The 13,172-nt window shown below is 36.3% G+C and overlaps 1 protein-coding gene across 1 annotated transcript in view; it reads right to left on the reverse strand.

The window, feature by feature from the left end:
• LOC127866062 (5-phosphohydroxy-L-lysine phospho-lyase-like) overlaps positions 1-13,172 on the reverse strand; it is a 36,361-nt gene that overhangs the window by 13,303 nt on the left and 9,886 nt on the right. The window contains exons 2-6 of the mRNA XM_052406399.1: positions 11,023-11,141; positions 4,031-4,190; positions 2,100-2,174; positions 983-1,082; positions 416-624 (exon numbers count right to left, since the gene is read on the reverse strand). Of these exons, the coding sequence (XP_052262359.1) occupies positions 416-624; positions 983-1,082; positions 2,100-2,174; positions 4,031-4,190; positions 11,023-11,141 (663 nt within the window). The remainder of the gene's footprint in view (positions 1-415; positions 625-982; positions 1,083-2,099; positions 2,175-4,030; positions 4,191-11,022; positions 11,142-13,172) is intronic.

Here is a 13,172-nt window from a genome sequence, read left to right on the forward strand (position 1 = left end):
CATGTAGTGTCATGTGTATATAAGACTTTCTTTATATAAAATTAAAGATAACTAAACAACAACATTGCTTCATTGACAAACTGTCTCAGTATTATGTCATAAGTCTGAGTTTAATCATTTCATTGGCTTTGATAAATGAATTTTATTAAATTAATTATTAACTCACAGATGCCACTTTTATTAAATGTTTAATTGCAATGAATTGTTTCAAGCTTAAAAGCAATTTACCCAGCCGGACTACTAACTTTTGAATTTGAGTTTCCCAGGCCAAAATGTACTGGCCCCGGGCTCATGGGCAACCACTAATTTCCATCCCTGCCTACGCCTGACTCTCCGAAACACTTGCTTGAGATAGCCCGGAGGGTAGACAATCTTCCCCCCACAGCTCTGACTGTTACCCCAACACCCCACTCACCGATACACTTGCTTGAGATAGCCCGGAGGGTAGACGACCTGCCCACCACAGCTCTGCATGGACTCGGCAATGAAGCACGCCACATTCTTGCCACGACCTAGAATGACCTTGCAGATGTCCCGCACCTCATTGGCGTACTTCTCCCCTAGGTCCTCCCCAGGGTGGTCACAGTCCATGTACAGGCCCCGGTACCTGTCCGGGCAAGGGGCCTGCAAAAGGGTCAGGACCAATATTTAGGTTTATTTTCATGCTACACAGTAAGATATAGAAAAACATCATCATAAGCATAGTATACAATTGGTATTTCACTGTTGCAGGGTTTCAAATATAAAACTTAACGTAAAATAAACAGCAAATGGAGCCAAACTGAAAACTGTGAAATAACTTTATTACTTAAATTTTTTACATGTTAATTTGTGTAACAATTTCCTTAAACTATTTCATGTATCCCTTTCCAGTTATAACATTATATGTTATCCTACCAATATCAAACTAATATTTTTTAAACATCAAGGTATCAATGGCAATATTTTATAAAGAAACTTGTATAATCAAGTGTAAACCTACCACATAGACATGAGTGGGACATGTTTGCACCCCATCCTTTTGAACCCTCAGCTTGTAGGGACTGATATCTATTATTGATATCACGTGTCCATGGTAGGCACTGCAAAATATTTTAGCTTAAGGTAAATTAATGTTTGGAGTAGGCACATAAACATTTATAAACAAGCAAATTTGTTGAATTGATATCCCCCGCCATTATACTTCTGGACACAAAAGTTTTCTGGACGGATGGACAATGCCGACGTGCATCACTCTCTTATCCATATATATACTCATACCAAGTTTCAACGAAATCCGTCAAAAAAACATTTTTTCCAAGATACAAAGGGCCATAACTCCGTTTTTATCCGATGGTGTACAATGCCATTTGGCGTGCATCATCCTCTTATCCATATATACTCATACCAAGTTTCAATGAAATCCGCAAAGCACTTCCAAGATATGGCTCCGGACACAAAAGTACCAGACGGACGGACGGATGGAGAGACGGACGGATGGATGGACGGACAACGCCAAAACAATATCCCGCCTATGGCGTGGGATAACAAGAGATGTGTTTGTCAGAAACACAATGCCCCCTACTGCGCCGATTTGAAGCCATATATTTGACCTTGAAGGATGACCTTTGACCTTGAAGGATGACCTTGACCTTTCACCAATAAAAATGTGCAGCTCCATGAGATACACACGCATGCCAAATATCAAGTTGCTATCATCAATATTGCAAAAGTCATGACCAAGGTTAAAGTTTTGGGACAGACACACACATACAATGACAGACAGACAGGCCAAAAACAATATACCCACAGATCATTTGATCCGGGAGAATAAAAAACATTTATGGATTTATGTACTTGAGGTTGACTGACACTTTCCATTAAAGCTGCATCGTGCTGACTGAATACAACCACATGCAAAACAATCAAAACTATGATTTCCAACAAACAATATAGTATGTCACAAGTCTATCATTATCAATAGTTTATCAATATCTATCATTGACTTAATTGCAAAATATTTGCCGAAGTATCAGCAGCAATATGTTCATTATATAATAAGAATATACATGTTCATACATGTATAACCTGTAATGACAATTTTGCCATTGAGCACTTACTGATCAAGTGTGATAAATTCAGTGTTCTTTGTGTAGTGTTTAGCTAGTCTCAGGGCAAGATCATTTGCTTCAGATCTGTAACAAAATGAACAAATTCAAATACATTATATGATATTGAATGTACTATCATGCTGACATACATGTAGTTATCATTATGTAGCATATGTACTTTCTGTCCAATGCCATAACTTAACTGACATAACAATATGGCCAATTGTTTTACTATAGTCACATAAAGAAAACTGCCGTGCCTTGTGGCAGCAAATGGATTTTTTTCTTTCTTAAATTAGACATAGATTTTGACTTAACATGACCCAGTTTCTAACAAAATCCAGATTTTATCATAAGGAAAAATGTCCTTCCCTTGTTTCATAAGGATTGTCAATTAATTGTGGCATGTACAGTGTTCACAAGCTTTATAATTTTTGACATGGTTACCTTAATTTGACCTCATGTGATAAACTTCATTATTTGCTGAGATACATTTGGAACTAATAATCTGACCAAATTTCATGAAGATTTTGCCATAAACAACATTCATATTTAAAAAAAGGTTTCTGTCCATCGTTCATTCCCCATCGTCATATGCAAAGTTCACCTATACAATGTCATTATGTTCTACATGTACATTGTCACAATTCAATAGGGAACATACCCAAAAAGCAACATCTGCTGATTCTGCTCAGTCAAAACATCAAGTTTATTGACAAGAAAACAGGTTTAGATTATCAATAAGATATAGACGGAGTAATTATAAATTACAGAAAAATATACACACTGTAGTTCAGTGTAAATCCATACAAAGTTCAAAACCAATTATACAGGTATGAGGTACTTAAATATGTACCGTAATTACTCTAAGTTTTCAGACACTTTAATTTATTTTGTGTTTGAGTCCAAAAATTTACCGGTACATGCAAAAAATATTTATAAAATACAGATGTCCAAAAATTTTGCGACAAAATATCATATTTACAAAAAACGAGACAGTCTTAAATATTGTATTTACGATGGGATACTGGTGTGCAATGTGTATATCATAAATTGTTGCAACAAATAATGGCATGTGTTTTTTAAATATAAAACTGTATTGTATAAATTTGTTTTATACATGTTCCATTTACAATGGTTGTGTTTAACCATCGTCTATTACCGGTATACACGATTATATAACCAATAATGCTCAGTAATGGTTTATTGCCCTCAGGCATTCATCTTTCAGGTTTTATGACATTAATCCGGTTGTAAAAAAGTACGATCGAAGTGTCACCAGATAAGCGCAACAAGGCAGAATTCCGGTAAAATAGCATTTAAAAAAAAACTGTCCCAAAATTAATAGTAAAACAATATGGACGCAATCCTGCATGTACCAATATTAAGAGTCACTAAAAATAATTATTTTGGCTAAACATGGATGTGTTTGAAAGCTTAGAGTATCCAAACTAAAAGCAATTATGGCATTCAATTCATAAGGAACACCAGATACTCGCTTCAGTATTGCAGATGAGGTAAACAGATGAAAACCATTCTTACTCTATAGCACCAACATTACACTTATTAACCGTTTGGCATTGAATTTCTGCCTATGTTAGAAGAAAATCATTACACACAATAATGGCGCGCATGCAGGGATGCCTACAAAACACAAACATGAAGATTGTATTTTAACACAGACACACAGCATCTCGCCAACACTAAATGCCTTTGCCCATATTTGGCCCATAAAGTGGGCATGACTTTGAGACTCAATTTTTGTAAGACATACAGTGATAAGTAATGGTGTGGAATATCAATTTAAATAGCATGATAAATTAGCAGTCAACACATGACAGTGGATTCATCCATGGATATGTTATACAATGTACTCCTTCTGAATGCCACCTTGATGATGAGAATAAAAAATGTTATATGAAAATCTCCCTGTCTTGTACCCAGAATTGACATAGTAGACCACATTGAGTTCTTCTGGTAGTGTTGCTGAGATTTGTTCTGCAAGTCTTACGATGTTGTCATGAAGGAACCGGCTGTTGGTGTTGAGTGTTTTCATTTGACGGTACCCTGCTTCAACCACTTCTGGGTGACAATGTCCAACTGTAACGTGGAATAATTAACTATAAAACATAGGACAAAATAGGGCAATCATAGCCCTGAGTCACTCTCATAAGTTTAACCAATGTTTTTTGGCCATGTGATGCCTTCCGAATGGCAGACCTAATTCCCAATCCAAATTGTTCAATGACCATTTGTAAATCATGTTACAGCTTCTAATACACCTTCTAGAAATTTCAATATTGAAATATCAAATACTTTATTTAAAACAAGAGTGCCTGAAAGGCCCAAAGTCGCTCACCTGAGATAACAAGATATTTTTGGGACAAATCTTCTGACCAAGCTTCATGAAGATCGGAAAATAAATGTGCCCTCTAGTGTTAACAAGATTTTACTATAGACATATAAGGAAAAATGCCCCGTCCCCTAGCAGCCATGTTTTTCAACCAACCGGCATCATTTTTTAACTCGTCCAAGATATTATTGGGATGAATCTTCTTTCCGAGTTTCATGAAGATTGGACAAAAAATGTGGCCTCTAGAGTGTTAACAAGATTTTACTAAAGCCATATAAGGAAAAATACCAAGCCCCTTGGAAGCCATATTTTTCAAGCAAACATAATTATTTTCGAACTAATCCAAGATATCATTGAGACCAATATTCTGACCAAATTTCATGAAGATTGGACAATGAATGTGGCCTCGAGAGTGTTAACAAGGTTTTACAATAGCCATATATAGCCATATAAGGAAAAATGCCCCGCCCCTGGTGGCCATGTTTTTAAAGCAACAAAAAACCTTTTTCGAACTCATCCAAGATATCATTGGGACAAATCTTCTAACCAAATTTCATGATGATCGGAAAATAAATGTGACCTCTAGAGGGTTAACTAGGTTTTACAATAGCCATATAAGGAAAAATGCCCCGCCCCCGTGGTGGCCATGTTTTTTAACCACATGTTTTTCAACCAACCGGCATCATTTTTTAACTCGTCCAAGACATTATTGGGATGAATCTTCTTTCCGAGTTTCATGAAGATTGGACAAAAAATGTGGCCTCTAGAGTGTTAACAAGATTTTACTTTAGCCATATAAGGAAAAATGCCCCGCCTCTTGGCAGCCATGTTTTTAAGCAAAAGTAATCATTTTCGAACTCATCCAAGATATCATTGAGACAAAGTTCTGACCATATTTCATGAAGATTGGACAATAAATGTGGCCTCTAGAGTGTTAACAATGTTTTACAAAAGCTATATATAGCCTTATAAGGAAAAATGCCCCTCCCCCTATTGGCCAAGTTTGTTAAGACACCAAAATCATTTTCGAACTCAGCCAAAAGATATCATTGGGACAAATCTTCTGACCAAGTTTCATGAAGATCTGAAAATAAATGTGGCCTCTAGAGTGCAGGGTTTTTACAGGACGCGATATTCTGTGTCAAATACTGTAAACGTATAGAAATTCGTCGGTATGAAATTTCGTGGTTTAATAAAAAACAACTAATTCGTTGACACGTAATTTCGTGGATTACAAATAAAAAACAACTAATTTGTTGACACGTAATTATGTGGATTTCAAATAAAAAACAACTTACCGCCATAATTATTAAAGTTTTAATAAAACAACCAGAGTAATAACGAAGCATAATCTGCTTATCTGTGTTGACAGCAAGACTCGAGGTTAATGTGCACTGAAGCGTGAAAGTGTTTCCGATAATTGTCGATAAGAGCGATAAAGCGGCGCACTTGTGGGTCCCCACTCGCTAATTGCCATCAATGTTGTTTTAACAATATTTGTAAATCACAGCGCAATAGGTCCCCTAGTCGTAACAATTGAGTAATAAGGTCCCCAAAATACAGGTGTGAAAACTGTAATGTCTCTTTTAAGTTTAATTGGCACTAATTGACATATGTGATAAATCTTCAAACGGTTAATTTGACGATGTCCCGTAAAAGAGGATAGTCGTTGATGTACAGTTTATATACCGTGCTTGATTATAAAAGCATTATCATCCAAACACTTATCAATAAAACAACATATCGCATTAACTTGCGTTCAAACAATGTCTCTTTCAAAATGGTTGAAAACGGGAACAGTACCGACACGTTCTCCTACTATGGCAGGATTGCCCGACCCTGCAAAGGCTCTGTCTACGACTGAAGCTTTATTAACACAGGCCGCTAACGATGCAGTAGAAGAAATGGTCATTGGAAGTAAACGGAAGCGTGGGGAGTACGCTTCTTACTGTGAAGAAACCAGGGCAAAAATTGCGCGTTACGTTTATTAACCATGATGAATAAAACGTATATTTACAATGATGAATAAAAAAGAAAAACTCGCACGACTTTAGTGTTTTATTAATGCACTGGATGGCGAACAAATTGATATTTTATATAAACACACTACTTGTTATTCATACTGATTAATCATTAACATCGTAGTTCTTATCATACTAAGTAATCATAAACATCTTAGTTCAAACATATTTAATTTACAACAAATTCGTGGAAAATAACAACAACATTTACAATTTTGAAATATTTTAATTAGTCGAGATAAAAGTGTAATGTGACCTACTGAAGTGAAGTTACTATTACAAAAAACAAATATCTCGGACAACCGACAACAAAAGAAAATGGCGGAAATGCCATTCAAAAAAGACCGATTTCGGATTAAAATGTACCAAAAATCGTTGGTACTTGAATTCGTGGTTCGGCGGAACCACGAAATCCACACAAATTAGTACCACACAAACTTTAATGATTTTACAGTAAGCATAAAATGCCAGTCAGGACCCGTTATATTTGTTAATTTGCGTCCCATGGGATGCACAATCGTTTTGACGTATTGGTTCTGGTCATATCAACAAGAAACTCTGAAAGACAACTGCAGTACGTAATTATCTAGAAGGATGTACGATTTGTCTCGCTTGTTGAGTTATCGACCAATCCTGTTATCGCGCACCTTCTGTTGCAAGGTGCAAAGTTCCGAATTGAGACTACATTGCGTAAATGTGAGCTATTTATGTCGCTATGAAAGAAAAGCTTACTGAGGTTACGATAGCTTTTTATCTGGCAAGCAAGATTAAACTATAAAAATAAATACAATCTTTAATTGTATAAGTGTGTGTTAAATGTCGGCTATTGTTTACGTAAATAATCGATTAACATAACTATTTAACTAATTCACTTTGATACAGCCAGCATATTTATTGGGACCCCCATTTTTACTGACAGGACCGCTGAAAATTATTAACTAGAGTTTCTAGGGACCCCTAAACATTGACATGAATGTAGAGCCCTGAGAGTTTTACATTATGTATCTATGATCCACAGAACATCCAGTAACAAGGGACAAAATTGTCACAAAACCAGGTTTTCATTGTGAAAAAAAAAATCTGATAAAGGGAGAAAACTCAAACTGAACTTTTGAAATGAACAAACAAAATTAACCCCCTTTATAAGTTTGTTTAAAAAAAAAATCTATTTTTAGTCGTGGCGACCTTGACATTGGAGATATTGACGTGATTCTTTCGTGCGACACACCGTCCCATGATGGTGAACAAATCTGCCAAATGACTTTAAAATCTCACAATGAATGACATAGTTATGGCCAGGACAAGCTCATTTATGGCCATTTTTTACCTTTGAACTCAAAGTGTGACCTTGACCTTGGAGATATCGACGTAATTATTTCGCGCGACACACCGTCCAATGATGGTGAACAAATGTGCCAAATGATTTTAAAATCTGACAATGAACGAAATAGTTATGGCCCGGACAAGCTTGTTCCGCCCGCCCGCCAGCCAGCCAGCCAGCCCGCCCGCATTCGCCAATCTAATAACCAGTTTTTTCCTTCGGAAAACCTGGTTAAAAACGATCCCTTTGAAATATCATTATTTATACTACATTCTATAATTTTCACTTAAATACTTTCTTATTTGTACAAGGACTTAAATATAACAATTTTATGAAAATTGAGACCAGTAGAAAAGCAGAGCACAAAGTGTAATTTATCGAGTGTAATTAAACCACCACATGCACAACCACTTTTGTAGGGACTGCACCCATTCAATTTAATGGGACCTATGACTCACGGGAATGGTTAATAGATTTCAACAGCCAGCAATACACAAAGTTTAAAGGTAGTTTGTTGATTGTTGAAAATTTAAGTTCATGCTTCAATTTTTGCTTAATGCAGACTGCAGAGCCTTTGTTTGTACCTGTTGGTACATTTATCGCATGATTAATGCTGCAGTTGCACTCAAGACAAGCTCACATACATACAATGAACTGTCATAATGATACCTACATTGAAAAAGCAAGAGTGACAATTAAACTGAAGTAGCATCCACAAAACTCAATTGTCATAACGTTAGAGTCCTTATCACATTGTAATCTTATCCTATCTTGATTGCCTGTTTTTTAATCCATGCACCAAATTGATAATGTATTGTATCAAAGTATGTTAAGCATTTTAACAAGATATTTATGCAAATTGCAGTTATTTGTTGGTGATATACTAGTATTATTTTGAATTTCATCCACTTTTTTAGCTTACGTGTAAAGTTAAACAAGTTAATGACCAAGACAAACAAGAGCACCGCCTTGCAAGTGCAGACCGCTCATCTATTTTCTTTTTAAAGGTGAAAGGACTCTCATTTTCAATCACAAAGGAGGGAGGGGTGGAGTGAAGAGGGGTGTATAGTGTGGGGGTGTGGACATTTATTACATTATCTTCCAAAAATGCGGAAAAAAAACGCAAAAAAAAAATAAAAAAAATCGGGGGGTGGGGGGGTGGAGGGGGGGGGTGGGGGGGGGGGTTGGATTCTTGGGTGCGATGGTTGGACGGTATTTCAAACATAAAATAATAAAAATAAATATTTGTGTTTTTTAACCGTTTAAAAAATAAAATGGGGGGGTGGGGTGGGGTGGGGGGTATAGTGTGAGGGTGTGGTGGTAATTTGTGAGATGATCTTAAAAAAAAAATAAAAAAAAAATTTTGGGGGGGGGGATTCGGGTGTGGGGGGGGGGATTCGGGTGGTGGGGTATTCTTAGGTGCAATGGTTGGTCGGTATTGCAAACATAAAATAATAAAAATAAATATTTGTGTTTTTTAACCGTTTCCAAAAAAAAATGGGGGGGGGGTGGGGTGGGGGGGAGGGTATAGTGTGAGGGTGTGGTGGTCATTTGTGAGATGATCTTAAAAAAAAATAAAAAAAAATAGGGGGGTGGGAGGGGAGGGGGGGGAGGGGGGATGGGGGAGGGGGCAAGGGGGATGGTTTGGGTGGAGTCTATTGTGGTATGTCAGGTAAGAGTAGTTTTTTCAAAGTATTAATCAAATCTAATCATAAATAAAGAAGTTATGGCAATTTTAGCAAAATTTAATAATTTGACCTTGAGAGTCAAGGTCATTCAAAGGTCAAGGTAAAATTCAACTTGCCAGGTACAGTAACCTCATGATGGCATGAAAGTATTTGAAGTTTGAAAGCAATGGCCTTGATACTTAAGAAGTAAAGTGGATCGAAACACAAAATTTAACCATATATTCAAAGTTACTAAGTCAAAAAAGGGCCATAATTCTGTACAAATGACAACCAGAGATATGCAACTTGTCCTTTTACTGTACCCTTATGATAGTTTGCGAGTGTTCCAAGTTTGAAAGCAATATCTATGATACTTTAGGGGTATAGTGGACCAAAACACAAAACTTAACAAAATTTTCAATTTTCTAAGTATAAAGGGCCCATAATTCCGTCCAAATGCCAGTCAGAGTTACATAACTTTGCCTGCACAGTCCCCTTATGATAGTAAATAAGTGTTGCAAGTATGAAAGCAATAGCTTTGATACTGTAGGAATAAAGTGGACCTAAACACAAAACTTAACCAAATTTTCAATTTTCTAACTTAACCAAATTTTCAATTTTCTAAGTATAAAAAGGGCACATAATTCTGTCAAAATGCCAGTCAGAGTTACATTACTTTGCCTGCACAGTCCCCTTATGATAGTTAGTTAGTGTTGCAAGTATGAAAGCAATAGCTTTGATACTTAAGGAATAAAATGGACCTACATGTAAACACAAAACTTAACCAAAATTTTCAATTTTTTAAGTATAAAAAGGGCACATAATTCTGTCAAAATGCACGCCAAAGTTATCTAACTTTGCCTGCCTAGTCCCCTCATGATAGTAAGTAAGTGTACCAAGTTTGAATGCAATAGCATTGAAACTTTCTGAGAAAAGTGGACCTAAACGCAAAACTTAACCAACATTTTCAATTTTCTAAGTATAAAAAGGGCACATAATTCTGTCAAAATGCACGCCAGAGTTATCTAACTTTGCCTGCCCAGTCCCCTCATGATAGTAAGTAAGCGTACCAAGTTTGAATGCAATAGCATTGATACTTTCTGAGAAAAGTGGACCTAAACGCAAAACTTAACCAAAATTTTCAATTTTCTAAGTATAAAAAGGGCACATAATTCTGTCAAAATGCACGCCAGAGTTATCTAACTTTGCCTGCCCAGTCCCCTCATGATAGCAAGTAAGTGTACCAAGTTTGAATGCAATAGCATTGATTCTTTCTGAGAAAAGCGGACCTAAACGCAAAACTTAACCGGACGCCGACGCCAACGCCGACGCCAAGGTGATGACAATAGCTCATAATTTTTTTTCAAAAAATAGATGAGCTAAAAACGCAGACTTAAAAGCTGGAGCATGACAACAACAGGGCTACATTTGTTTGCAAGTCACTCATCATGGAACATATTCAGAAATATGATGTCTCCTTGTCATGAACCTCTTAATATTTTGATTGAGGTATTTTATTTAATAAGCAACACAGTGACATAATTAGTTATATGATAAGAAGTGTACTCACCGTGACAAACATTGTTGATGCAGTCAAGGTATTTGTTTCCCTTTTCATCAAACATATACTGGCCCGAGGCTTTAGTGATTTTCAAAGGGTTGTCAGCAAAGAATACCTGGCAGGCCTCACTGGTAACAAACATCATCATTTAATACAAATTGAATAAACAAATCATCACATGGCACACTGAAGTAACAAAAGCTGAAAGATGTACAACTTAAACTTAAAATGTTCATCTTTGAAGAGTTGTGAGAACTTGTAACTTTCACTTGAGAACATCTAAGCTTAACAAAGTCCTAAAAATGGTAGTGAAAAACTACTACCGGGGTACTCATCTCTGAACAAATTTGAACATTTATATCATTTATGTTGGAGATCATTTCTTCAGTTCTTCAACAACAATCATTCACAAATTGACAAATACTCTGAACATAATGTTAAAATGAATGATTTGAACAGGTCATAATCACACAGAAAAAACAATAAACGATTGTTGAATTATTGTTGTCACAGAAGAGTTTATTCATGCATAATTTAATAGTGCACGAGTTAATTCAAGTCACATAGTATTTTCGAGCAGAACACAAAGAATCTGAGACTCTTATCTGTTCACGGACTCATAAGAAACTCTAAAGTTTCACAAGCATATTATACAAGCAATAAATAGCCAAAAATGATTAAATTAGCGATTTTAACTGAAGAACTTCAGAAGATATTCAGTATCAAAACATTGAAAGCACAAACGTAATCTCTCCAAGGGAGATCATATCCCAATTGTGGATTAAGAATGTTCACATGTGTGCCTCTGACACCACATGCATGCACATGTGTAGATAAAATTATCATGCCCAAATGACGCGCATTACTTTCTCACTTGACTGAAATCTTTGGTGCCGTGTGATTTGACTGGAACTTGTGATGACACGATTCTTAAATTATTGACAGATCTCTGGCAATAGGAATTTGATATTCCATAGACATATTATTGAAATTTTATGTTACATTAACTGGTTCTCATAATACAATTGTCATCATATTTGCTACACCACATTATAGTTTTCTTACGTTTACTACATAAGATCCCATACATGTATGTGTTCTCACATGGCTATTTATGAATTTATATCTTAGTCATGGAAACACATGGTTGATATTTGATTAAGAGTGTTTATTAGACACAGTCTTCTTACTACACATTCAAATAACACTGTTACATGTGTGTCATGCAAAAATTGGTCTTATTGCATATGCAGCCTGCAAAGTTTTAGCCCAACCTGAGCACTTGCGCAGTTTGGTGAGGGGGCTACGCTTTCTGCTGTAAAAAAGCATGCAAGGTTTCGTGCATACATGCCAGACGTCCCGATCTCGGTGGGACAGTCCCGCTTTTGGACCCTTTGTCCCGGCGTCCCGATATGAGACAATTTGTCCCGACATTCGTAAAAACTATATAAGGTCTATAGGTTCCCAATAAATTTTGCTATTCAAGCTCTGTTTCGCTAACACTTTCCACCGCTAATCCCTTTATTGCCCCCAATTAACAATCCGATTCTACTTCTCATGTGTACCAGTGATGTTTATGACACCTTATCAACGATTTATTGGCTACCGGTAATTATTGATTTTATCAGGCATTCACACCATGGTGGTCTTCAAGATAGTGGTCGCTTACTGCTATCGTATTTGTATTATAATGAAACATTATGTTGAAAATGTGTTTGTTTTTGTCTTTGTTTGAAACGGTTTACAAAACAAATGTTTTGTAAAATTAACTCTACGTCTTTAATGAGTCTTTTACATTCAATGTTTAGTTCCCAAATAGCGGGATAATCGGAATGTGCAATTTTACCAAAAACGCCGATCCAGAACATTGTTTCAGCGCACTGAAAAAAATTCAGAAAGAAGAAAGGGAAAATATGGGCCATAGAACCGTTGAGGCGTTGTTGGCAGTTAAAATGAACAAAAAGACGGTTTGCTTCCACCAAAAACCTACCTCGGAAATGTGTACGGACGCGCATTCCGTGTCAAGCTGATGTAACTGTTCGGTAGATAGTTTACTGTTACCCGTACTTTCAGTGTACTGGATAGCCTCCCCTGCGTTAATGTTTGCCATTAAAAGTAATATAATGAGTATTGTTGTCGTAATGCTCCAGAGTTTGTAC

This window comes from Dreissena polymorpha, chromosome 2, assembly GCF_020536995.1.
Source record: "Dreissena polymorpha isolate Duluth1 chromosome 2, UMN_Dpol_1.0, whole genome shotgun sequence".
Taxonomy (NCBI): domain Eukaryota; kingdom Metazoa; phylum Mollusca; class Bivalvia; order Myida; family Dreissenidae; genus Dreissena; species Dreissena polymorpha.